The sequence below is a fragment of the Eurosta solidaginis genome, chromosome 2 (assembly GCF_040869045.1).
Source record: "Eurosta solidaginis isolate ZX-2024a chromosome 2, ASM4086904v1, whole genome shotgun sequence".
Classification (NCBI taxonomy): Eukaryota; Metazoa; Arthropoda; class Insecta; order Diptera; family Tephritidae; genus Eurosta; species Eurosta solidaginis.
In genome coordinates, this window is record NC_090320.1 from 57,261,479 (window position 1) to 57,286,710 (window position 25,232).

Below are 25,232 nucleotides of genomic sequence, written 5' to 3' on the forward strand. Positions count from 1 at the left end.
AGTATGTTCATTCATTCCACCGTGCAACAGTATATCCCTTTTAACCCCTGGATAGTAGTTTGATTGAAAAAAGATACTTTAAGACCATGTGTATATTTTGGCTGTTCTATTCGTCCGCAAAAAAATTTGTACTGTAGGTAATTTCCGAATAAATTGTGGTCCAAAAAGTTGTTTCGGACGAACAGATCCGTTATAACTTTGTCACAAAAACTTGTATAAATAAAAAAAGAAGTTACCTCCTTTATACATTGAAACAGTAAAAAAACAACAATATTTGAGGTAATTTGGTTTACATAACTTGTTCTTGTTTTAATATACCCGCCTCTTCTAGTATTTGTTGAAAGCCTTCTGGAATATTGCCTTCACTAAGCTCGGAGCTCCATTTTTTGTACTAAAAAATATATGAAATCAGTTCAATTACAATATTTCTAAGAAATGTTTATGTGTATGTATTTATATTAACCTACTCGTTCCAGTTCTTCACGCAATGCTATAACAGCCTTTTCTCTATCTGTCACAAGTTCTTCTAAATACTGGTAACGCAACTTTTTGCGTGCACGGCATTCTCGTGCGCTTTGACGGCTACGTTCTAAAATAGAACACAATAATGAGGACACCATTTACATGGAACCAAATTGCATTACTAACCTAATTTGGCTCTTATATCAACTTTTTCAGTGGATGCCTTCCGACCAGGTTTACGTCCTCGTTTGCTAGTCTCCTTCCGCTCCTGAAAAAAAGAAAATAGTATATAATAGGTGTTCCTTAATCCTTATTTGTAGGTCTATAGTTATTCTATGGCACAGCATTATGCTCTTAATACGCTTCAAAAAATATAGGGAGGGATATCAACAGAGGCCTTTTGGACCCAGGATAGCGAACCTGAAACGTTATAACAGGTTTCAATGTTTCCGCCCGCCCACGTTCTTCCCTTTCAAACGGATGTGTTATGTGCTAATTGCTACTTACATTTTATAAAGTAAAAAAAAAACCAACTTTGCTTGCATCCGGCCTTGCGTCCGGACCTTCATTAATGTTTAAAAAAATTCAAAGGGAAACCGTATACTTTAATGGGTTATATTTTGCATCGGGTCATGAAATGAGCCGTTCGTCAATTTATTGGTTTGCATACCGTACTCCCTGGTACACGTATTGAATTTTGGTAATTACGCAGTAATGCGTCCCTGGATGTAAATTAACCCACCCCCAGAAAGATGTATGAAAGAAATATGTGCGTATAAACTTTTATTGCACTTACCGAAAGATTTGGTTCTTCAATCATTTGCATATCGTCACAATCCATTATTGTTTTATTAATTTTACTGCCCACTTTTTAAACTAATAGAAACGAAATACTTTATTTTACTGTGTTTTGTGCACCAGTTTGTTTACTTAGTTCTTTGCTCTCGTGATGTGAGTAACAGATGCGATATCAGATATATCGATATCGTTCGTGATTTAAGCTAAGGACGCAAATAGCGGCACTACACTACGCAACGCTTCTTCGACAATTCGATCAACTTTGTCGACAGCAATTAAGGCGGTGACACAATGACATTTTTCATATAGATGCGTTTAACACAAGCTTAAGCATTCCAATAACATCGCCACAATCAACCAAGATGTTGCGTTTGCAAATATGAAGGAACTTCAGACTTGGCAATTGAAGTTTATTACGCCTTGCCGATTCACATACAAAATTTCGCGAAGCACTGTTGTAAACATTCTCCCTATGCAACAAAAATACTTGCTAACATATTTTGTGTCGTATTCAATTGTTATATTACAGTTTTTAATTGTGAAAAATGTTAGAAAATTTACCAACCGGTGGGAAAAATAATTTCACTTGCAAAGTGTGCCAAAGCAAATGTCAAATTCTTCTTCTTATGATTTGCTTGGAACACAATTGGGCAGTTGGCTACTTTTCAATATCAGATGGCGCTAGTGTCGCTCATTCTACCATTCTCCATAAAAGTACATGCAATCTACTCACAATGCATAAGCATGTGTTAAACTCATCTATATGAAAAACTGCTTATGTGTCGGAGCTGTTAGATAGCTTCAAAGTTGTCCACTGAAGGCCGCGGCATAATGACATTTTATATATATAAAAATAAGCGCACATTTTTGGTGTTATACTGTTTTCACACAGAAACTTAATGATCTCATTTCACCTTCTAATGAAATCGTAAATTTTTTGCTTTCACACAGAAGTAACTGCTCGATTAGTAAGAAGGATGAAATGTCAAGCGAATAAAATGACAATGCTATATGACAGACAATCATGGCGGAACGATAAAAGGTGGCAGCATGGTGACATACCTACAAACAAACAAAATTCCATGTACTTGTAAATTCGATGGAAAAATGTCAAAATCGTACTGCGCCGGTAGTTGATGTATCAAATCAAATAAAAAAGGTTATAATCAGCTGTTCGATGCGGCCACCTTGTATCGTTCCGCCATGCAGACAATAACATTTACTTTGACAAATGACATTTTTAAGCACTGAACACACCAAAAATTAAGAAGCGGAACGCGGCCAACAGAGTTGCATTGTGCTTTTGACTTCATTAGGCATTCGATTAGCTACTAATGAAATAATTATAGATTCGAATTTTGTAGGGAAGATTGAGCTCAATAAGCGTCTTAATGTAGAAAACTGCCTTTATTATTCAATAAGCCGTCTGTGTGAAAATAGTATTACTTTATAACTTGAGACCGGCTCCACCGAATTTAACCAAATGTTTACGGTACATTTGGGCTATCATGTAGATAGTTTCTGTAAAGTTTGATTGAATTTGGTCGAGTGGTTCTGAGATATTTCACACCAAGCTACGGCTACGTTTCATACCATTATTTGCCGGTTTTCCTTTCTGACGCTATGGCCCCTATTATGAGACAAATTCGATCTTCGACTGTGGTCGAAAGAGCTGATCGAACGAATTTTCATTCGGTATTACGACGCGCGTTCGATGAAGGCAAGCATTATTGTGAATTTCGATAAATTCAAAAGTTCGCAATAGCACATTTCCAATACTCCGTCAAATAAAATAGAATAAATAAACAAAAGCAGAACTAGTTATTAAATGTAAATATTAAAAATAAAAGTATGACTACAACGGAATTGTGGTTTGATGATTCGTCAGATGAAGAGGAAAGCTTACTGGAGCTAGCCAGAAGTAGGAGACGGGTAAGATGGTTCAAATCCTTTGGAAGTAAATTCCACCACGTAAGTGTAGCTTTCTAAATAAGTTGTTAAATTGTTGAAATTATAAGTCTTGTTTATAGATTTATTCAAAATTTCAGACTGTCCAAAGAAGCGTTCATGGACTTGTTGTCCAGTACAGATGAACTGCTGCAGGAATGCACAAGAGCCGAGTCTATTCCTAATATTTTTTAATTTTGGCAACAGTTCTCCAACTGAGCGTTGGAAACGAAAATGCACTCGGACTTGCCCAGCCGACTGTGTCTGTGGTGCTATCAAAGGTGTTGAATGTCTTGGAAAATTTTAATTGTGAAAGATGAATAAAATTGAATTACGAGGAGGCTGAGCTGCATCAAGCAAAGTTGCATTTCTATAATGTGCAAGTTCCTTTGCTATATGGGGATTTTGTTCCATAATTGAACCCAGTCTTTCAAGCTGTTGCTTTGTACTCACGACCTTGGACCTATATAAAATTAATTCAAATAGTTTAAAATTACTAGTAGGTAGTAAAAAAGTAGAACATTGTTATGGTATCGCATTTACGATGGAAGCAGTAAGGAAGGCGGTCGGCATGATGTTGTGGTGCACAGTGGCTAGTCATTGTCGGCTGGGGCGGGTCCTTGCCAACCTTACTGTTCCTGCGCCATAAACAGAGAAAATAGTCATATCATGCCTGTTCAAAAGCAACAGCTGTCAAATTCAAAAAAACCTGACAGAAGCGCAGAGACCGACTCAAAACGCTTGAAATTCAAAATAAAACAACATCCGGCTGAACCGGATGTCACGGACAGACCGTTGACATTCAAAATTTAAAAATTCAAAAAAAATAAAAAAAAATAACCGCAAAAAAAAGAAATTGACGCAAAAAAAAATTACCGAACCGGAGATGACCGGTTACTAACCGTTAAAATCAAACTCGGAAAAAAAACGCTGAAAAATAAAAATAATATACAAAAAGCTGAAAGATAAAAGGGCCGAATATACAGAGGGGGCGCCGCGGGTGGTGTTGCGACGCCCGGTGCCTATACCCACCCTCAAAATCCATGGCCACCGACGCACCTAAAATTTCGGTGGCCCCTTACCTGTATACCCTACGTGCCTTCTAAAAGAATGAAGATGCCAACATTCCCATTTTTAATTACAATTTTTATTTATAATCCATCATTTAAAAAAAATTAATATGTAGATGTATATACTAATCAATCCTGAGTTTTATCTAAATTTGCTTTCTTCAAAATAAGTTGTACGCATTAAGTTACAGAGGAAACGGTGAATAAAATGCTTGTTTAAGAAGTAAAAGAAATAATTTCGAACAAAGAAATTGTACATAAGTATCTAATTGACATAATTCATTTCGATCCCGGTATTAAGAAACATGAATAGTGAATATTACTTTGTAAAGCCAAAGTAATAATTCCTTTTAGGGGCTTTAAACGTTTTTAGATGGTTCTAAAATAAGTTTGGTTGCAAGTTTATTGCAGCTTATCAAATAAATGATCCTTCTTTTACTAATAAAAAGTGTTTAATATCTTCGACTGCTATTCTTTTGTTCGCAGCTGTATGTACATATAACATTTTTTTTGTTGTAAAAAAAAATTATACAGGAAGTTGTATTCCTTCTTATTATAACTAAGTTTGATAACATTGTTGCGGTTGTTGCTCTGGTTTACAGGTCATTTGCTGAAAATAATGTGGAATTCATCTAAATGCTCTTTCGAATCTATTTCCATACTGCTGAATAGATTTTAATTTCATAGGTATGCTTGTACATAGCAAATAACGTGGAAACCAAGCGAAGCACACTGGAGTAAAAAAAAATACCTTAAGAAAAATGTAGTTATTTGGCTCAAAATTCCTATAGTAAATCGTAGACCGCCTTACAGAGTTTGCAGACTTCTTAACATTTACATTTTCTTATTTCTAACTTAGAATGTTCCTTTTGTTAGGATTTAATTAGATTTTCTTATTTCACATCTATTTTAAATTATAGTTGTCCAAACTTCAAATTTACTTTTGGATTGTATTTAGTAAAAATTTTTATATATTTTTTTTCTAAGTTCCAATTTATGATAATTGCATTCGATTGTATCCAATTACGTTAATTATACTTTTCTCATATCAGCAAGTTCAATTGTATTAAATTCATTTCATTTGTCTTATCTCGAGTCTATGGAAATTTGATTGCCACACCAATGGATATGGTCGGCAAAACTCTCGTAACAATTTAATAAGCTTTTATAGCTTTAGTCTTCGTTGACACATACTAACTTGTGCCGTGTGATCATATAGAGAAAAATTATTTATGAACTTTCAGGTGACGTTTCAGTCGCAACAGCATAGTGGAGCAGTAAAAAAAATATTTCAAAAAAATTATAGAAAGAGTTTATTTGTTCCTGATCACCAAGACGTAGATCCTCTATTTCTTGTTGCGACTAGATTCTAATTTCTCGCGGAAAGGCATATGTCGCTAATGTGTAATGCATTACCCATCCGCATGGCTTTCGCATGTATGGATATAAAAAAAATATGGTTCCGAGTGACACATTCAAAAATGTAAGGTACTATATGTACTAGTGACACTATTCTGTAACTTGACTGGAATAAAATTATTTGCAGAACTCAAACTTTTATAATTTTGGTTTTCTATTTCTTGACTGTATTGACCTTTCACAAGCTTTACAGAACAATGGTTCTTATTCGCAAGATTACAGAACGGGTTTTACATTGCACTTATCCGACGGGTCAACAGAGTTAAGAGCACCAAAGTGTCCGAATTCATATACCGTATGTTCGAATCGAGTTACAGAAAGGGGTCTTTAGGTTCATTAAGCGTGCTTGGAATGAATTACAAAAATTTGAAACGATAATCTGTAAGTGACGAATTTTATCACTTCATATAGATACATAATATAATTTCACCGAGTTGGAACGGACTCACCCAGTTTCAAACGTTGTTGTTGTAGTTGGTGTTGGTACTGTTGGTGGTTGTTGCGTTCTGGTCCGAGGTGATCGAGTGAACCTGGTGGCAATAGACTTCGTGTTGACCTTTACGAACTTGATGACTTGGTGCTAATTTTGACGTTCGTTGGGTTACGCTGCCGCGTGCTGCTGCCGTTTCTCAATTGTCCTTATGTTATTTGCTTCATATATGGGTGTTTTATGCTTGGTGGCGATAATTGGATGTTGTTACCGGAGACTGATCTTTTCCACTGCTTTCAACAATTCACCCGAGCGTGTGGGAATCGATGTATTACCCCAGTCAAAGAAAAGTGCTGTAACCTTTTTAAATTTTCTCCACACAATTGAGTGTTGTTAGATTCGGTCCCACATAAATTAGCAGCATTTTTTTTGTTTGTGCTTTTCGTTAAAATTTCATTTTCGGCCATCAGCGTATGAACTTAATTGATAAGCGACTTTCTTGTCGCTGTTCTACAAAATTTTTTTATAATAATCGTAGTGTATTATGTGCAGTACAAATAGCGGGAAAACAATCGCTTATTGTTGTCCAATTTTGGGAGATTTTTCTTTTTTCTTTTCGCTCCAATCTAGCTGAACTTTCATGGCCGGAACCTCGTGCTAAAAGAACCAAGACCCAATTTTTTCTTCTTTTTTCTTTTCCTCGTGCCTATCTGCTGGCAAAAAAAAAAACTCCATCCATTTTCTTGTGCTCGTGATGGCAGGTCTGTGTCTTCCCTTCCTTTTTGATATCTTTTTATCGCAACATTCGCCACATCGCTAGGTGTGTTCGCGTGAACACGCTCCCAAGTGCGTCGTAGCCGCAGACCGTAGCAGCGGACCGTAACAAACCTGCTTCGCTTTGAAGACCTGACGATGAAGCGAACAGGAAACCGGATCATCTGTGTGAAGCTACTGCCAGGAATCTTCGACGACAAGCAACGTGGGGCACGACTCACCCCTGAGATAAGAGTCTCAAAGTCCTACTACGAAGCTAGCCGGGCAACATAGGTCTGTCAAAAAAAATTAAGTCAAGTTGGGAATAATTTCTGTTTCCTAGTTATAAGGGCTTTGCGGCAATTAGACATTTGTTATGGAGAACTCGTCAAAACTCCGAAAGATGATTTCTAGTGGGTATCGCTCCCACAAGAATGCAAAACAAAAGTGTAGACATTTTGATCTGGAGAACTCGTCCAAACTCCGAAAGGCTAGTCCGACCTAAGCGTGGACTGCCAGGGTATTCACGGTCCTCGGTGAGTACGCGTGTGAACAACCTATGAGGTCATTGCTCGGGGAGAATACTGGGCGAGATGTCCCCGACCGCCAAAACGCCCAGACAAAAAAAAAGTCCAATAGGTGGATATATAAAAAAAATCAAATTGTAAATTGGCAAAAGAAACGCCCTTGTTGGTTCATTGCGGACGAATATCCGAAGCATGGAAGCGACCTATCAATTTCCCGTTTAGGTCCTCGAGATCATACAATGCGTTACCTATTTTTCGAAGCACGCGACACTTCAGGTATTTGGGTAGGAATTTGGCATTAATGCCCTGTTTAAAATTACTTAAGGCAAAGTTTCTCCGGAAAACTTCCTGACCTTCCTTATAGTTGACGTGTCTAGAGCGCTTGTTATAGGTGGTTACTCCCCTATCTTTGGCCTGATCTAAATTTCTGCGGATCTGCTCACGAATATTAGTCAACTTGTCAGCTCGGCTTACTACCGTAACCTGGTCTTCTCGAAGGCTGCCGAGTTTCCCTAAAATGTTGTACGTTGAGGCATTTTGGACCATGTTTTGGCCATATAATGCAAAGTATGGAGAACACTGAATCGCTGTATGAAAATCGCTTCTCAAAACTGATAAAATTTCGGGTATATGCTTATCCCAATTAGTGTGGTCAGGTTTATCCTTCAGGAAAATCCTAATCTTAGAAACAATTTCTCTGTTGACGCGTTCGGATGCGTTCGCTTGGGGAGAATATAGCCCCGTCCTCACGTGCGTCACCCCGTAGGTTGCAAAAAATTGGTTCATTTCCTTCGAGATAAACTGTTTACCATTGTCACTGTGAATAAACTCAGGGACCCCTACAGCCGGAAAAATTTCTGAAGCGAAGTAATTTATAACGTTAACAGTGGTAGCTCTCTGCATGGGCTTTAGCCAAACGTATTTTGAAAAATGGTCTAGTACTATGAAAAGAAATTGATTTCGCCGCTTAGATCTCGGATACGGCCCTAGAAAGTCGCAATACAACCGCTGAAATGGCCTTTCGGATTCAAAGGTACTCCCTATAGGTGGTCTCGACTGCTGATTGGTGGGTTTTACCGTTTTGCAGGTGTCACAACGCTGGACGTAGTCCCTGACGTCCTTAGCCTGCTGCGGCCAGAAGTACTTCTGCCTAACACGTTCTAAGGTTTTCAGCCATCCGCCATGGTAACTCCTGTTAGCGTCATGTGCTAATCTCACTGCTTCCTCAGTCAACCCTTTTGGCAACCATAAACGCCACAGCGAGTCTTCTTCCCCTTCCATCCCCTTACGAAACTTAACTCTTTTGAAAATTACACCGTCCACCACTCGTAAATCCGGAAGTGATTCCTCGTTTTCGGTGACGGTCCGAATTAAGTCTAAATATTCGTTGCTGCAAAATTCGGGAGAGACTAAATCTATTTGTCCGGGCGTGGTAGTGAAAGTTAACTCGTCAACATCAAAACGCGACAGCGCGTCTGGTACTACATTCAGGGTGCCCTTACGATGTTCCATTCTAAAATCGTATCTTTGCAGTAAGAGTGACCATCTCGCCAACCTCCCGCTCAAGTCCTTTTGTGTCATCAACCACTTGAGACTGGAGTGGTCCGTAATAATCCGAAAAGGTAATCCTTCGACATAGGGTCGGAAACGCTTCACGCTAATTATGGCTGCAAGACATTCCAGCTCGGTTACTGTATAATTGCGTTGAGCATTATTCAGCTTTTTCGACACGAACACGATTGGATGCTCAGCGCCGTCATCATCGACCTGGAACAACACTCCGCCAACACCTATTTTGGAAGCGTCGCATTGTATTACGAATTCTTTGGAAAAGTCTGGTTGGGCCAAGACAGGCGCCGAACTCAAGGCTACTTTTAGTTTTTCGAACGCCTCTATAGCTTCAGGAGTGAGTTTAAACGGGCCTGCTGACTTGCGGAGACAGTCGGTCAAGGGACCTGCCAAGTCAGCAAAATTGGTAATAAATGCCCGGTACCAATTCGCCATGCCCACAAACCTACGCACTTGCCGAGGGGATTTAGGGATCGGGAAGTTTTGTATTACTTCTACTTTTCCCGGATCCACTTTCAGACACCCGCTGCCTATCAAGTACCCTAAGTAGCGTATTTCCTTCTGACAAAATTTACCTTTTTCCACATTTATTGTCAGACCTGCATCTCTCAAACAGTTCGCCACTTCCGCTAGCAATTTTAGATGATCCTCAAAGTTAGTGCTACATACCATCAGATCGTCCAGGTAGACAAAGACGTTCTCTCGCAGACGCGAAGGGATCGCCTTGTCCATCAGCCTACTCATAGTCTGCGGTCCATTGCACAGACCAAATGGCATCCCCTTGAAGTGGTACAGAGGCCTCCCCGGAACTGCGAAGGCTGTTTTTTCCTTAGAGGACTCTGTCAATTTGATCTGGAAGAACGCGTCTTTCAGATCAATGCCACTAATAAAATGCGTGTCCTTGAGTCTGCTCAATAAGCCGTTGATATGAGGCAGGGGGTACGAATCCTTCTTAGTCACCGCGTTGACCTTTCTCGAATCTATGCACAGCCTGACTTTGCCTGGTTTCCGGACCAGTACTACAGGACTACACCACGGGGAGTTGGATTCTTCTATAACTCCTAACTGTAGTAACCTGTCTAGTTCTCTAAAAGCTTCGGCTTGCCTCGGCGGCGAAAGGGGGAAATGCTTGCTTTTTATAGGTACAGCATCACCGGTGTCGATGTGATGCTCCACTAATTTAGTTTGCCCTAGGCCTAACTTCTCGTACGAAGGAAACGTCTCGATGACTTTTCGCAATTCTGATTTCTGTTCTGGTGACAATTCATGGAGGTTAAGTTCCTCTTCCTTTTCAAGCCTAGTCTCTAAACACTCTACGCTCGGGAATATTTCGGGAGCTAACGCAAATGCTCTCCAAAAATCTACCCCGAAGTATGCTTCTTGGAGCAATGAGGGAACAAGGTAAAAACGAATAATCTTTGTGGTATTTTTAAAAGTGACCGGTAGAGATACTGAGCCTAAAATTTTTTGCTTGTTGCCGCCTGCGGTATATACGAACGCATGTAAGGGCTGATATTCGAAGCCCTTGTCCTTTAGGAATTCTAATCCATTTTTCCCTAAGATGGAGACGTTGGCTCCCGAGTCCAACAACCCTGCAAGAAAACTATTTTTAATTTTAGCCTTTACTAAAGGCCTTTCGTCCTCTGTAAGCGTTAACGTGGTGGCTTGCAGCAGTCTACGCTCCTGTACTCTCCTGTGGTATCTCTTCCTACATTTCAAAATATTTTCCGATACCGGGTAGTGTTCAAAAATGGTATGTCTTAGGTGTTCGTACCTATGTTCCCTTTCTTCTAGGTCTGGTGAAAGTTGCGTCTGACAAGCGACATCCCTATGCTGGCGTCGCAGAATTCTAATCGGCTCGCTCATCGCGGATGAAGACGTTTGACTCTCGGCTTCAGAACTATTCGAATCGTCAGTACTATCGGGGAAGGTTATTATTACAGTCGAGGGTTCTTCTGCCAGGGTACTACTGCACCTCGGAAGCTCACCACCTCCATGCAGAGATTCGCCCTCTGGGTCAGCGCACGGGACGACGCCTCGAGCACTGGCTGATGTGGGAGCTATGAAGCCGAACGAGGTTCCCCCGCCTTCTCGCTCGGGTACTGGTTTCCCTGCCTGCGATGGTCCCTAGGGCATTTAGGAGTGAATACCCCTTATACCCACATTTAAAACAAAAAGGACTTTTTATGGGTTCCTCGCAATATATATAGGAGTGCCCCATTCCCTGGCAATTCCAACACTGGATTCCCGAGCAGTCCGGTCTTTTGCTGCGTCTATATTCCAGCGCCTCTATCTGGGGATCTATCTCGCCGTCCTCGCCGTCCATCTTCGCGTCCGGGGTTGTCACGCGTGCTTCGCTTACATGCCGTCCTGGGTAAATGGCTCCCAGCAGCTTGCTCTCTTTCAGCACTTGTTCACCTCGGCGTGCTACATCGCGCAGATCATGGAGGTTCCTTACGTCCGCATTAAAAAGCATTAGCTTAAGGCTACTGTTGACGTTCCTTTTTATTATGTCAATCAGTAGAAGCTCTGACATCGGCTCCCTTAAGCGCGCGTTCAAGGAGATTATGTCCGCGTGAAACACGTCATAACACTCACTTGCCTTTTGCTTGCGCATGGAGATCTCCATCATGATCTCGTGGTCCGTTTTCAAGGTGCCAAACTCTCTTTTTAAGGAGTAGCACAAAAAGGCATATGTCGCATTTGGGTTTTGTTTTGTGAACTGCCAGTACCATTCTTCGGCTCGTCCCGAAAGGAATAAGTGGAAACTGGCCATTATTTGTTCGTCAGGGCATTGTGTGCGATCACACAAGGTGTTTAATTTGAAGAGGAAATCGGCTACACTCCCAGTGCCGTCGAATGCGATTTTCCACTCCTGCGGTTTTACTGCTATGCTGCTTGGAGTCGGGTACATTGGCGGTACTACCGATGGCAATGGGTTACGGTCCATCCTGCTTGCGTTCCTGTGTTGCTGGTGTGCTTGCTGCGTGGATTCGAGAGCGGCGTTGAGCTGGGCCATGTTGGCTCTAATTGAGCCCATCTCTCTCCGCATTTCCTCCTGCGAAGCCTGGAACAGTTGGTGTAGCACGTCCACCCAAGAGCCTCCACGAGTGGCTTCGTCCTGCATTCCTACGGTATTCGCCCGATCACTTGCAGCGTCTCCGAAATTTCCACTCCCATGATTTGGTGGTAAAGCACCAGCTCCTTCGGGTGCGTAGATCTGCACATTGGGCATTAGCCCCGAGATGTCGTGCGCGTTCGCGTGACTGGTGCTTATGGGTCTGTCTATTTTGTCGCGCGGGTCGTTCAGGTCCGAGCCTATGTTGATTAACGCGGGATCTCCGCGATGTCCCCCTACTGGGGTATGCACCACCAAGGGACGCCTAGCCTTGGAAAAAACCCCCCTATTACTACCGCCCCGGTTCTGGCTCCCTCGGAAGCTTCCCGCACTCCCAAACGGAGTAGTTCGGCCCTGTTGGCCGTACGACTGGTCGCGCGACATATCAAAAAAAAATCTGTTCAGGTGAAAAGAAAACTTTTGCCACGTGGGGCGTTTAGAAAAAAAAATTATATAAAATTTTTTGAGCGCAAATATTTGCTAAAACCTCTGGTCGATAATCGTATCGGGTCGCAGAGGTCAGCTCCCAAAAAAAAAATCCTCAGTTAATCAATGGGAATGCTGACATCCCATCCCCAGAAGGCCGCAGGTTAGGCAAAAAAAAATTTGATACAAACACATTCATACTTGGCCCTAGTGCTCCCAACCGCAATCGAGGGGAGTCTTAAGGCCCCCCTCCGAGATTGGTTGGGGCCACCAGGGTCCGCTCCAGGCACACACGAGTAGGTCTCAACACGCCCAGCCGCAACGCAGGGGCAGTCTCCAGGGGCTTGCCCCTGGGACTGGTTGGGGGTGTTGAGGCCTCCCGTCCATTCTCGCTGGACACCCCTCCTGCCTCCGCCGCAATGGGTGGAGCGGTTTCGAAACCGCTCCCCCAGTCTGGTGGGACAGGAAGGGGTGCCACTCTGAATCCCAGCTCAACCCGTCACAATCCAGGTGGCACTATGTGTTGCCACCTGAGACGTGGGATGAGCTGGGGTCCTACAACACATACACTCACACACTCATACCAAGACGATACAAAATTCGGCAAGGAAACAAAAAAAACTACTTTACAACAAAAAATTTAAACCCAATTAGCGGACAAATAATTTTCCATAGCCGATTGCGGACAACATTCCGGAAACACAAAAACCCACTTACAAAAAAAATCAAGTGCGTTTAGCACTACCTCACTGGGTGAAATACAAAAGTTCGGAGGACAAGACCTTCAGTCCGTGGCTCCTTCCGCTACTGCCCCCAATGACCAGCCCGGACAACCTGATCCGTCTAACCATCCCACCGCAACGTAGGTGGCAGCTCTGTGGCTGCTCACTCGGACTGGTGGGATGGTCAACCTCATAGGTTGACCCGACTGACCCTCGCGGTCAGCGCTTCAGGCCCCACGTTGGGCGCCATCTGTTATGGTATCGCATTTACGATGGAAGCAGTAAGGAAGGCGGTCGGCATGATGTTGTGGAGCACAGTGGCTAGTCATTGTCGGCTGGGGCGGGTCCTTGCCAACCTTACTGTTCCTGCGCCATAAACAGAGAAAATAGTCATATCATGCCTGTTCAAAAGCAACAGCTGTCAAATTCAAAAAAACCTGACAGAAGCGCAGAGACCGAATCAAAACGCTTGAAATTCAAAATAAAACAACATCCGGCTGAACCGGATGTCACGGACAGACCGTTGACATTCAAAATTTAAAAATTCAAAAAAAATAAAAAAAAATAACCGCAAAAAAAAGAAATTGACGCAAAAAAAAATTACCGAACCGGAGATGACCGGTTACTAACCGTTAAAATCAAACTCGGAAAAAAAACGCTGAAAAATAAAAATAATATACAAAAAGCTGAAAGATAAAAGGGCCGAATATACAGAGGGGGCGCCGCGGGTGGTGTTGCGACGCCCGGTGCCTATACCCACCCTCAAAATCCATGGCCACCGACGCACCTAAAATTTCGGTGGCCCCTTACCTGTATACCCTACGTGCCTTCTAAAAGAATGAAGATGCCAACATTCCCATTTTTAATTACAATTTTTATTTATAATCCATCATTTAAAAAAAATTAATATGTAGATGTATATACTAATCAATCCTGAGTTTTATCTAAATTTGCTTTCTTCAAAATAAGTTGTACGCATTAAGTTACAGAGGAAACGGTGAATAAAATGCTTGTTTAAGAAGTAAAAGAAATAATTTCGAACAAAGAAATTGTACATAAGTATCTAATTGACATAATTCATTTCGATCCCGGTATTAAGAAACATGAATAGTGAATATTACTTTGTAAAGCCAAAGTAATAATTCCTTTTAGGGGCTTTAAACGTTTTTAGATGGTTCTAAAATAAGTTTGGTTGCAAGTTTATTGCAGCTTATCAAATAAATGATCCTTCTTTTACTAATAAAAGGTGTTTAATATCTTCGACTGCTATTCTTTTGTTCGCAGCTGTATGTACATATAACATTTTTTTTGTTGTAAAAAAAAATTATACAGGAAGTTGTATTCCTTCTTATTATAACTAAGTTTGATAACATTGTTGCGGTTGTTGCTCTGGTTTACAGGTCATTTGCTGAAAATAATGTGGAATTCATCTAAATGCTCTTTCGAATCTATTTCCATACTGCTGAATAGATTTTAATTTCATAGGTATGCTTGTACATAGCAAATAACGTGGAAACCAAGCGAAGCACACTGGAGTAAAAAAAAATACCTTAAGAAAAATGTAGTTATTTGGCTCAAAATTCCTATAGTAAATCGTAGACCGCCTTACAGAGTTTGCAGACTTCTTAACATTTACATTTTCTTATTTCTAACTTAGAATGTTCCTTTTGTTAGGATTTAATTAGATTTTCTTATTTCACATCTATTTTAAATTATAGTTGTCCAAACTTCAAATTTACTTTTGGATTGTATTTAGTAAAAATTTTTATATATTTTTTTTCTAAGTTCCAATTTATGATAATTGCATTCGATTGTATCCAATTACGTTAATTATACTTTTCTCATATCAGCAAGTTCAATTGTATTAAATTCATTTCATTTGTCTTATCTCGAGTCTATGGAAATTTGATTGCCACACCAATGGATATGGTCGGCAAAACTCTCGTAACAATTTAATAAGCTTTTATAGCTTTAGTCTTCGTTGACACATACTAACTTGTGCCGTGTGATCATATAGAGAAAAATTATTTATGAACTTTCAGGTGACGTTTCAGTCGCAACAGCATAGTGGAGCAGTAAAAAAAATATTTCAAAAAAATTATAGAAAGAGTTTATTTGTTCCTGATCACCAAGACGTAGATCCTCTATTTCTTGTTGCGACTAGATTCTAATTTCTCGCGGAAAGGCATATGTCGCTAATGTGTAATGCATTACCCATCCGCATGGCTTTCGCATGTATGGATATAAAAAAAATATGGTTCCGAGTGACACATTCAAAAATGTAAGGTACTATATGTACTAGTGACACTATTCTGTAACTTGACTGGAATAAAATTATTTGCAGAACTCAAACTTTTATAATTTTGGTTTTCTATTTCTTGACTGTATTGACCTTTCACAAGCTTTACAGAACAATGGTTCTTATTCGCAAGATTACAGAACGGGTTTTACATTGCACTTATCCGACGGGTCAACAGAGTTAAGAGCACCAAAGTGCCCGAATTCATATACCGTATGTTCGAATCGAGTTACAGAAAGGGGTCTTTAGGTTCATTAAGCGTGCTTGGAATGAATTACAAAAATTTGAAACGATAATCTGTAAGTGACGAATTTTATCACTTCATATAGATACATAATATAATTTCACCGAGTTGGAACGGACTCACCCAGTTTCAAACGTTGTTGTTGTAGTTGGTGTTGGTACTGTTGGTGGTTGTTGCGTTCTGGTCCGAGGTGATCGAGTGAACCTGGTGGCAATAGACTTCGTGTTGACCTTTACGAACTTGATGACTTGGTGCTAATTTTGACGTTCGTTGGGTTACGCTGCCGCGTGCTGCTGCCGTTTCTCAATTGTCCTTATGTTATTTGCTTCATATATGGGTGTTTTATGCTTGGTGGCGATAATTGGATGTTGTTACCGGAGACTGATCTTTTCCACTGCTTTCAACAATTCACCCGAGCGTGTGGGAATCGATGTATTACCCCAGTCAAAGAAAAGTGCTGTAACCTTTTTAAATTTTCTCCACACAATTGAGTGTTGTTAGATTCGGTCCCACATAAATTAGCAGCATTTTTTTTGTTTGTGCTTTTCGTTAAAATTTCATTTTCGGCCATCAGCGTATGAACTTAATTGATAAGCGACTTTCTTGTCGCTGTTCTACAAAATTTTTTTATAATAATCGTAGTGTATTATGTGCAGTACAAATAGCGGGAAAACAATCGCTTATTGTTGTCCAATTTTGGGAGATTTTTCTTTTTTCTTTTCGCTCCAATCTAGCTGAACTTTCATGGCCGGAACCTCGTGCTAAAAGAACCAAGACCCAATTTTTTCTTCTTTTTTCTTTTCCTCGTGCCTATCTGCTGGCAAAAAAAAAAACTCCATCCATTTTCTTGTGCTCGTGATGGCAGGTCTGTGTCTTCCCTTCCTTTTTGATATCTTTTTATCGCAACATTCGCCACATCGCTAGGTGTGTTCGCGTGAACACGCTCCCAAGTGGGTCGTAGCCGCAGACCGTAGCAGCGGACCGTAACAACATAAATACAAAAAACTTACATTTTAAACAATTCTTTTTCTATTCGATACACCATCGACTACAAATTTCTATTCGCTTGAAAATTAGATACACAACGAAAATTTCGACAGAGATGAGTTGTCATAATACCAATTTCAAATTCGATTTTCGATGTTCGATAGCCAGCGAAGATCGAATAGTGCTCATAATAGGGGCCTATAACTCCAGAACGCACGAACCGATTTCCACGGTTTTGCATTCGTTGGAAAGGTCTCGGGCTCCGTGAAGTTTATAAAATTCAGGATCGATGCACAGGGTCTCGAGATATAGACCAAAACGTGGACCCGGGTACCCCTAGAATTTTCATACCCCTGGGTGACTAGAGTCTCGAGATATAGCCAAAACGTGGGCCCGTGAACGCCTAGATTGTGTTTTTACATTATGGGTATCAAATTGAAGCTGTTGATGAGTGCTTTAGTACAGGGTAGTTTTCATACCTATTGGTGAAGGGTCTCGAGATACAGGCCAAAACGTGGATCAGGGTAATACTGTTTTCACACAGAAACTTAATGATCTCATATCACCTGCTAATGAAATCGTAAATTTTTTGCTTTCACACAGAAGTAACTGCTCGATTAGTATGAAGGATGAGACAGACAATCATGGCGGAACGATACAAGGTGGGAGCATGGTGACATACCTACAAACACAAAAAATTCCATGTACTTGTAAATTCGATGGACAAATGTCAAAATCGTACTGCGCCGGTAGTTGATGTATCAAATCAAATAAAAAAGGTTATAATCAGCTGTTCGATGCGGCCACCTTATATCGTTCCGCCATTCACACAATGACATTTGCTTTGAAAACTAAGAAGCGGAAACGGAAGCGGAACGCTGCCAACAGAGTTGCATTGTGCTTTTGACTTCATTAGGCATTCGATTAGCTACTAATGAAATAATAATAGATTCGAATTTTGTAGGGAAAATTGAGCTTAATAAGCGTCTTAATGTAGAAAATTGCCTTTATTATTCAATAAGCCGTCTGTGTGAAATTAGTATAACACTAGGATGTGTTTTTACATTATGGATATCAAATTGAAGCTGTTGATATGTGCTTTAGTACAGAGCAAGTTTTACACCGCTGGGTGACTAGGGTCTCGAGATATAGACCAAAACATGGACCCAGATACCCCTAGAATGTGCGTGTATTATGGATATCAAATGAAAGCTGTTTAATTGTGATATTCGATTTAGTCGCATCAGCCTGACAAAACTGATAAATATGCATGCGAAACCGAAAGAAAGACACGAATTAATAATACCCACATACATATTTACATACGTCCTATTCGATTTGCCTGAAATTTGGTATATAAATTTACCTATATTAGTATTTACGATGCTTTTTTCCGGGAAGTAGACCAGACACGGACTGGGACTGGGATCAGGACTAGGACTGGGACTGATACTGAGACTCGGTGTGGGACTGGGAGTGAGACTCGGAATGGGACTGGAACAAAATACATACCACCCTCTGCGACTGGCTATAAGATATGAAGAAGAATGAGAAAAACTTGAGCGAAGAGAAAAGAGAGAAGGATAAGGAGACTGAGAAAGAGGTAGAATGAGACGAATATGGAGATATATGAAGCAAAAAATACGGAGGGAGGAGTGAATACAAAGATTAGGAAAACGTGTAGAGGAGCGAGGGCAGAGTTAGAGGGAAAAAGCTTTATAAAATGTATGCAGATAGACCAAATTTAGGGCAGAATAAAGGAGGTGACATGGCTGTTTTTAGAGTAGATGGTGAAAATATAAATTATGAAATCACTTCCAGTTGTTGTCCATTTGGCAGTTCATCTGTAGAATGGTCAACGAGTTTATTTCAATACTGAGAATGTACAGCAGAGAGCAGCACAACCACCAGCAACCACTTTAACTGCTTTTTTTCAATTGTGTGAAATCGACACATTTGCCAGAAATTTGGTATATGTTGATATACCGCAATATTACACCTGGAATGCATCATCGAACAAATTTCAAGGGCGTAAACAAGGAACACCAGTTGATGGTAATCCAGGTATTTTCCAAACAGATGCCTTGAGCAGGATGTATACGGTACATCCCAACAATGCTGAATGTTTCTATATGCGAATGTTGTTGGTAAACGTTCGAGGACCAAAATCATGCCAGGATTTAAGAACAATTCACGGTCATTTTTGTCAGACATATCGCGAAGCATGTCAGCTGTTACATTTGTTAGAAGATGACACTCATTGGGACGCAACACTTCATGATGCATCGATTTCATCTCATTCACAGCAAATACGAATGCTATTTTCGATTATATTATCCAACATCACCAAATTGAACAATCAACAAAAGGATATATATGACAAAATTATGCAAGCTGTTTCTGATAACACCGGTGGATTATATTTTTTGGATGCACCTGGCGGCACCGGAAAAACGTTTGTGATTTCATTGATTTTAGCAACTGTTCGATCGTAACAGAAAAGTGCTTTGGCACTCGCTTCTTCTGGAAATGCTGCAAATTTATGGGATGGAGGACGAACAGCTCATTCAGCTTTAAAATTGCCATTGAATATACAGGTGGTTGCAACTCCAACCTGTAACATATCCAAAAATTCAGCGATGGCAAAAGTTTTGCAACAAGCAGCGGTCAATCTATGGGATGAGTGTACAAAGCAAACAAAAAATCATTCGAAGCATTAAATCGAACGATGAAAGATGTTACGGTCTGCTGCTACGGTCTACGGCTACGATCCACTTGTGAGCGTATTCGCGCGAACACACCTAGTGATGGGGCGAAAGTTGCGATAAAAAGTATCGAAAAACAAGGGAAAAAACAGACGGGCCATCACTAGCGAAAATTGCCATGAGTTTCCGGCAAAAAAGAAAAGAGGAAAGGTGGAAAATTGCGTGAGCGAAATTTTGGCGACCCTACAATTATACAAACGGGATATATAACATCTAGGGGCATAACTTCAGCAGCAAAGGCGTCAAGTTCCGCTAATATACTTATACTATAATACTATACCTTATTGCTCACTGCGCATCCCCAACGACACTCAACTAATCACAAAACATCCTCGCCGGCTGTGCGCGTAAGCAGGTGATTGTCCAGAAACTAGTAAAGAGTCGATAGCGCAAAGCACCGAAACCGTTCTTTCCGACAAATCTCGTTTCTACGCGTCTATTTTGGGTGGTAATAAACCTTGCACCGGTTGTGTTGCGTGGACACAAGATCCAGTTGAAGTAGGTCGGCGTTCGCAGTCACACCTAGTGAGATAAACCCCTTCCTCTACGTTTACGAAGAACCCTACCATCTGCGGAAAAGCGTCCGACACCACCTCTGCCTCCAGGGCCAGCAGTACGCTGCCGCGTAATACAATCATGTCAAAGAGCCAAGTCATCCGGCTCGTAAAGGGTAGCACGAAGCTTTATCGCCACCCGGTTCACTCGGTTACCTCGACCCAAAGCGCCAACCACCACCAACGGCGCCTACTATTATCACGGGCACCACCGACAACAATATTAGCCGCATCCTTATCAGCTACGACTATACCGGCTATAACAATGCTAGCGCAACCCTATCAGCTACGACCATAACGGCTACAGCAATACTAGCCACATCCTTATCAGCTACGACTATACCGGCTATAACAATGCTAGCGCAACCCTATCAGCTATGACCATAACGGCTACAACAATACTAGCCACCTCCTTATCAGCTACGACCATACCGGCTACAACAATACTAGCTACAATAACAACCACAGAGCAGCGAACATCGGCCTGCGGCCATCCCAATTGCGACAACGAATATCAGCGGCTAAAGCGGTGAGTTCGTTCCAATACTGAACTAAATATACGTATTTGTAGTCTCAACCCTGTTCTTTAAATTTTTTTTTGACTCTGCAACAACATATATTGTTAATATACAGACATATTCAAATTCAAGGCTATCACCCTAGTATAGAATCTTAACACGTAATACATATATACATGCATATACCTAAGTTAAAGAGAGCAAGCTGCATCCACTTGTAGTAAAGTTAACTTATTATACCATGCAAAAAAAAAAAAAGTAGACGTAACGTAAAGTTAAGTAGATAGGTTGAATTAACTTAGAAGCAAAAAAAAAAAAAAAAAAAACAAAACAATACCAGCACTGACTGATAAATGCAAAACAGTTTACGTTTTACCGAACATGTAAAACGATTTCATTAATTTTAAAAGTTCACATTTTGCCTGAACAGGTAAAACGATGTCGTTAGTCTTACTATAAATTTAAAAGTTCACGTTTTACCTGAACATGTAAAACGATGTCGTTAATTTTACCATAAATTTAAAAGTTCACGTTTTACCTAAACATGTAAACGATTTCGTCAATTTTTCTATGAATTTAAAGTACACGTTTTACCTGAACATGTAATTTTCCTATAAATTTAAAAGTTATGTTTTACTGGAATATGTGAAACAATTTCTTCGAGGAGTATGATTTACCCCAAGTTTAATCTTAATTGCGTTTATAACAAATTTTCTTAGTACATATTACATATTAGTGTCATTATACTATGCGTTATACCGAATTGATATTTTGTTAAACTCAAAAATAAGTTCTACTACAACATATTAATTTTGTAAGGGGGCCCCAATTATGTATCCAAACTGTATAGCCCTAGAATAGGTTTGTGAATGAAACGAAAACGGGCATTTAACCAAATTTTTACTTTGTATGTAATATATCTACTATTCATAAGCACATTTATTTACAATTTTTTTTCACACCAAGCGCTTATAACCCTTATCAAGAAAAAAGGGGGGTGACATAAATATAGGTATAGCTTTAAATATTTCTTTTATAGCATACATACGTTAGTAAAAATGAAATTTGAATAAACTTGTAAATAATATAGGAATGCTGGCGTCGCCATTTATTTAGAAGGCACGTAGGGTTTGCAGGTAAGGAGCCACCGAAAAATAGGTGCGTCGGTCGCCATGGATTTTGAGGGTGGGCTAAGCACCGGGCGTCGCAACAACACCCGCGGCGCCCCCTATATATATTCGGCCCTTTCTTTTTCATTTTTTTTGCAATTTTATTTTTCAGTAGTTTTTTTTTTTGAATTTTGATTTTAGAGTTAGTAACCGGTCATGTCCGGTTCGGTCATTTTTTTGCGTTCGATTTTTTTTTTTGAATTTTAAATTTTGAATGTTTTAACGGTCTGTCCGTGGCATCCGGTTCGACCGGATGTCATTTTAATTTGTATTGATAAGCGTTTTGAGTCGGTATCTGCGCTTCTGTCAGTTTATTTTAAATTTGACAGCTGAGTTTGAAAGGCATGATATGACATTTTTTTCTGATTATGGCACAGGAACAGTAAGGTTGGCAAGGACCCGCCCCAGCCACTGTGCACCACCACATCATGGCGACCGCCTTCCTTACTGCTTCCACCGAAGATGCGATTCCATAACAGATGGCGCCCAACGTGATTTGGTGCCGGAGGCGCTGTCGCGCTGGTCATTTTGGTCAACTTGTGAAGTTGACCATCCCATCAGTCCGAGGTGTGCAGCCGCAGGAGCAGCCACCTGCGTTGCGGTGGGATGGTTCGACGGGTCAGGTTGTCCGGGCTGGTCATCGGGGGCAGTAGCTGACGGAGCCATGTGACTTAACGTCAGTCTCCGGAATTTTTTTTATTTCACCCGATGTGGCAGTGCTGCACGCACTTAATTTTTTTTTTGTAGATTTTGGGGATGTTAGTTACCGGAATGTTGTCCGTAGTCGGCGTTGGTGAATTTTGTCCGCTAATTGGGTTTTTTTTTTGTAACGTCTAATTTTTATAACTTTTTACCTGCCGAATTTGTGTTGTCTTGTGTGAGTGAGTGGGTGTAAGGACCCCAGCTCATCCCACGTCTCAGGTGGCAACACCTAGTGCCACCTGGATTGTGACGGGTTGAGCTGGGATTCAAAGTGGCACTCCTTCCTGTCCCACCAGACTGGGGGAGCGGTTCCGAAACCGCTCCACCCATTGCGGCGGAGGCAGGAGGGGTGTCCAGTAAAAATGGACAGGAGGCCTCAACACCCCCAACCAGTCCCAGGGGCAATCCCCTGGAGACTGCCCCTGCGTTGCAGCTGGGCGTGTTGAGACCAACCCGTGTGTGCCTGGAGTGACCCTAGTGGCCCCAACCAGTCTCGGAGGGGGGCCTTAAGACCCCCTCGCATTGCGGTTGGGAGCACTAGGGACAAGTATGAATGGATTTGTGATTTTTTGTTTTTGCCTGTGGCCCGAGTGCCTTCGGGAAGGGGATGTCAGCATTCCCATGGGTTATTTAAGACATATTTAACTAATCATTTTTTTTTGCAGTTTTGACCGCTTTTATCCGATACGACTATCGATCAGAGGTTTCAGCAATTATTCTCGCACAATTTTTTTTTATATATAATTTTTTTTTTATCCCTAATCGCCTTACGTGGCAAAAGTTTTTTTGGCTTGACCAAATTTTTTTCCTCTTGAACATGTCGCGCGACCAGTCATTCGGGCAACCGGACCGGAACACTCCGTTCGGGAGTGCGGGGAATTCCCGGAGAAACCAGCAACGGGGTAATAAAAATAGAGAGGCCTTCTCTCAGGCCAGGCGTCCCTTGGTGGTGCACACCCCAGTAGGGGGACAATACGGAAATCCCGCGTTAATAAACATGGGCTCGGACCTGAATGACCCTCGCGAGAAACTGGACCGACCGGGAAGCACCAGTCATGTGAACGCGCACGATATCTCGGGGCTAATGACCAATGTGTCGACCTATGCACCCGAAGGAGCTGGTGCTTTACCACCAAATCAGGAGATGGGAAATTTTGGAGACGCTACAAGTGATCGGGCGAATACCCTAGAAATGCAAGACGAAGCCACTCGTGAAGGATCCTGGGTGGACGTGCTACACCAGCTGTTCCAGGCTTCGCAGGAGGAAATGCGGAGAGAGATGGGGTCAATTAGAACCAATATGGACCAGCTCAACGCCGCTCTCGAATCCGCGCAGCAATCAAACCAGCAAAACAGGAACGCAAGTAGGATGGATTTTAACCCATTGCCAACGGTAGTACCACCAATGTACCCGACTCCAAGCAGCATAGCAGTGAAATCGCAGGAGTGGAAAATCGCGTTCGACGGCACTGGGAGCGTAGCCGATTTCCTTTTTAAGCTGGACACCTTGTGTAATCGCACACAATGCACGGACGAACAAATAATGGCTACTTTCCACCTGTTTCGTTCCGGGCGGGTCGAAGAATGGTACTGGCTTTTCACGAAACAAAACCCAAACGCGACTTATGCCTTTTTATGCTACTCATTGAAAAGAGAGTTTGGCACCTTGAAAACTGACCACGAGATCATGATGGAGATCTCCATGCGGAAGCAGAAAGCAAGTGAGTGTTATGACGTGTTCCACACGGACATAATCTCCTTGAACGCACGCTTCTACGGAGCTTCTACTGATTGACATAATAAAAAGAAACGTCAACAGTAGCCTTAAGCTGATGCTTTTTAACGCAGATGTAAGGACCCTTCATGATCTACGCGATGTAGCACGCAGAGGTGAACAATTGCTGAAAGAAAGCAAGCTGTTGGGAGCCACTTACCCAGGATGGCATGTAAATGAAGCACGCGTGACAACCCCGGACATAAGGATGGACGGCGAGGACGGCGAAATGGATCCGCAGATAGAGGCGCTGGAATATCGACGCAACAGGAGGCTAGACTATTCGGGAATCCAATGCTGGAATTGCCAGGCAAGGGGCCACTCATACATATACTGCGAGGAACCCATTAGGAATCGTTTTTGTTTTAAATGCGGCCATAGGGGAGTATTAACTCCAAAATGCCCTAGGGACCATCGCAGGCAGGGAAACCAGTACCCGAGCGAGAAGGCGGGGGATCCTCGTCCGGCTTCATAGCTCCCACACCAGCCGGTGCTCGAAGTGTCGTCCCGTGCACCGAACCAGAGGGTGAATCTCTGCATGGAGGTGGTGAGCTTCCGAGGTGCAGTAGTACCCTGGCAAAGGAATACCTAAACGTGATGATAACTTACCCTGACAGTACCGACAATTCGAATAGTTCTGAATCCGAGAGTCAAACGTCCTCATAAGCGATGGGCGAGCCGACCAGAATTCTGCAACGCCAGCATAGGGATGTCGCTTGCCAAACGCAAATTCAACCAAACTTAGAAGAAAGGGAACATAGGTATAAACAAATTAGACATACCATCTTCGAACAATACCCGGTATCGGACAATATTTTGAAGTGTAGGAAGAGATACCACAGGAGAGTACAGGAGCGAAGACTGCTGCAAGCCACCACGTTAACGCTTACAGAGGATGAAAGGTCTCTCGTAAAGACCAAAATTAAAGATAGTTTTCTTGTAGGGCTGTTGGACTCGGGAGCCAACGTCTCCATCTTAG

General features: G+C 41.6%; 1 protein-coding gene across 3 annotated transcripts in view; it reads right to left on the minus strand.

Annotated features, from left to right (window-relative positions):
- Positions 1–77: 77 nt before the first annotated feature.
- REPTOR-BP (REPTOR-binding partner) overlaps positions 78–25,232 on the minus strand; it is a 72,812-nt gene continuing 47,657 nt past the window's right edge. Inside the window, exons 1-4 of one of the 3 annotated variants that reach the window (XM_067765454.1) lie at positions 1,259–1,425; positions 649–730; positions 464–589; positions 78–391 (exon numbers count right to left, since the gene is read on the minus strand). In XM_067765454.1, coding sequence (XP_067621555.1) covers positions 366–391; positions 464–589; positions 649–730; positions 1,259–1,303 — 279 coding nt within the window. In that variant the 5' untranslated portion in view covers positions 1,304–1,425 and the 3' untranslated portion in view covers positions 78–365. Of the gene's footprint in view, positions 392–463; positions 590–648; positions 731–1,258; positions 1,426–25,232 lie in introns of those variants that run through there. The other 2 variants (XM_067765452.1, XM_067765453.1) reach the window with 2 other exon arrangements.